Source organism: Sphaeroforma arctica (assembly GCF_001186125.1).
Source record: "Sphaeroforma arctica JP610 unplaced genomic scaffold supercont1.1763, whole genome shotgun sequence".
In the NCBI taxonomy this organism is placed as follows: domain Eukaryota; class Ichthyosporea; order Ichthyophonida; genus Sphaeroforma; species Sphaeroforma arctica.
In genome coordinates this window covers 9,625-11,135 of record NW_014038795.1, presented here as the reverse complement: position 1 = coordinate 11,135, position 1,511 = coordinate 9,625, and the positions used below count along the sequence as shown (strand labels likewise).

Genomic DNA, 1,511 nt, shown 5'->3' with positions numbered 1-1,511 from the left:
AACCTTACCTACCTTTTTAACGTCGGATCCTTCCCATCTCCGCTATTCCCTAGTAATATTCAACCTTACCTACCTTTTTAACGCGCTACTTCCTAGTAACATTCAACCTTACCTACCTTTTTAACTTCGGATTCCTATTGGGTGTCTCAATCTGCCTAGCGGTACATACTAGAAGTCCTTGTGAGATTAACGATAAGTTATCACACAATGTAGTTAGGCGTTAACTTCGACCTCGTTAACAATATGAATGAGGTATGAGACCCCTCAGTTAAGGCTGTCCTCATTGACAAAATGGGCTGTACTCATTGACAAAAATGGGCTGCCCTGTACCGCCAACCACAGTGTTTCCGCAATATCGCAACCGGTCAGAATGATATATCTCATCGCATCACTGACGAGAACGAGTATATAGAATCGAGAAGGGAGTTGGTATCAGCTCCGCTAGCATTCGTATATCTACTGACCTGGATTATACTCGTATGTATACCTACTGACCGGGATTACACTCTTATGTATACGAACTGACCTGGATTACACTCATGTGTACCTACTGACCTGAATTACACTCTTATGTATATCTACTGAACTGGATTACGCTCCTATGTATACCTACTGACCTGGATTGCACTCTTATGTATACCTACTTGATTATACTCTTCTGCCCTATACCACCCGGGCAGTTTGCTGAATATGAGGCAAATCACTTCCACTACATCGCCGCGGGGCATAAGGATATCTTACAGCCGACGACCGACTCGGACAACAAGGATGATACCACAGTCCATGGAGCTGGTACCAGCTCCGACAGAGTAAACAAGTTAAATATAGACCCCAACGATGTGGTTGCCGACGATAAGAAGAGACTGCAGAACTACGGCAGGCCATACGACAGCAATGGTAACCCATCTGGCACTTACTACTCATACCCCAAGCGGTTGGATGAGGTTAGAGACGAGCTCTAACCGCATGTATAAACGTATGAATAAAAGGAACAATCGGCATACCGGGTTTGTATAGTAGACTGAAACATGCTGATGTTCGGTACCTTAGCGAGTCGTAAGTTCTTGGCAACGAATATGAACACCGACGTCATTTGAAGACAAGGAGTCGTAACATGCCTCTCCTGCATCCTCCGCAAGCCATATGCTAACAGCCTCCTTGTGGTGCTAGACGAACGTTTAACCTAAGCCGTTGCATTCACCTAGCGCAGTGAGGAGGAGCTCCTTCATTTAAACCTTTACGACTTAAACTGTTCTTTACATTAAAAAAGTCTACACAGGCGGAAGGGTTATCCGAGCGGTCGGTGCAACACTGTGTGGTCCAGAAGTATTTGTGTGTGTAGTTGTTTGTGCGAGATAGACTGTACTGTTGCGTGACATTCATATAAGTACGACTACATGTATGTTTACATATGCATACATACATACATAATATATATATATATATATATATAATATATATATATATATATATATATATATATATATATATAGTGTCGTGGTTGTACGTAC

The 1,511-nt window shown here is 42.6% G+C and overlaps 1 protein-coding gene across 1 annotated transcript; it reads left to right on the top strand.

Moving 5' to 3' along the window:
• Positions 1–680: 680 nt before the first annotated feature.
• SARC_11571 (hypothetical protein) lies at positions 681–1,008 on the top strand (the record flags this gene model as incomplete). The annotated part of the gene is made up of 1 exon (XM_014294341.1): positions 681–1,008. A coding segment is annotated over one exon (282 nt), but the record flags the coding sequence as incomplete, so codon positions are not given.
• Positions 1,009–1,511: the final 503 nt, after the last annotated feature.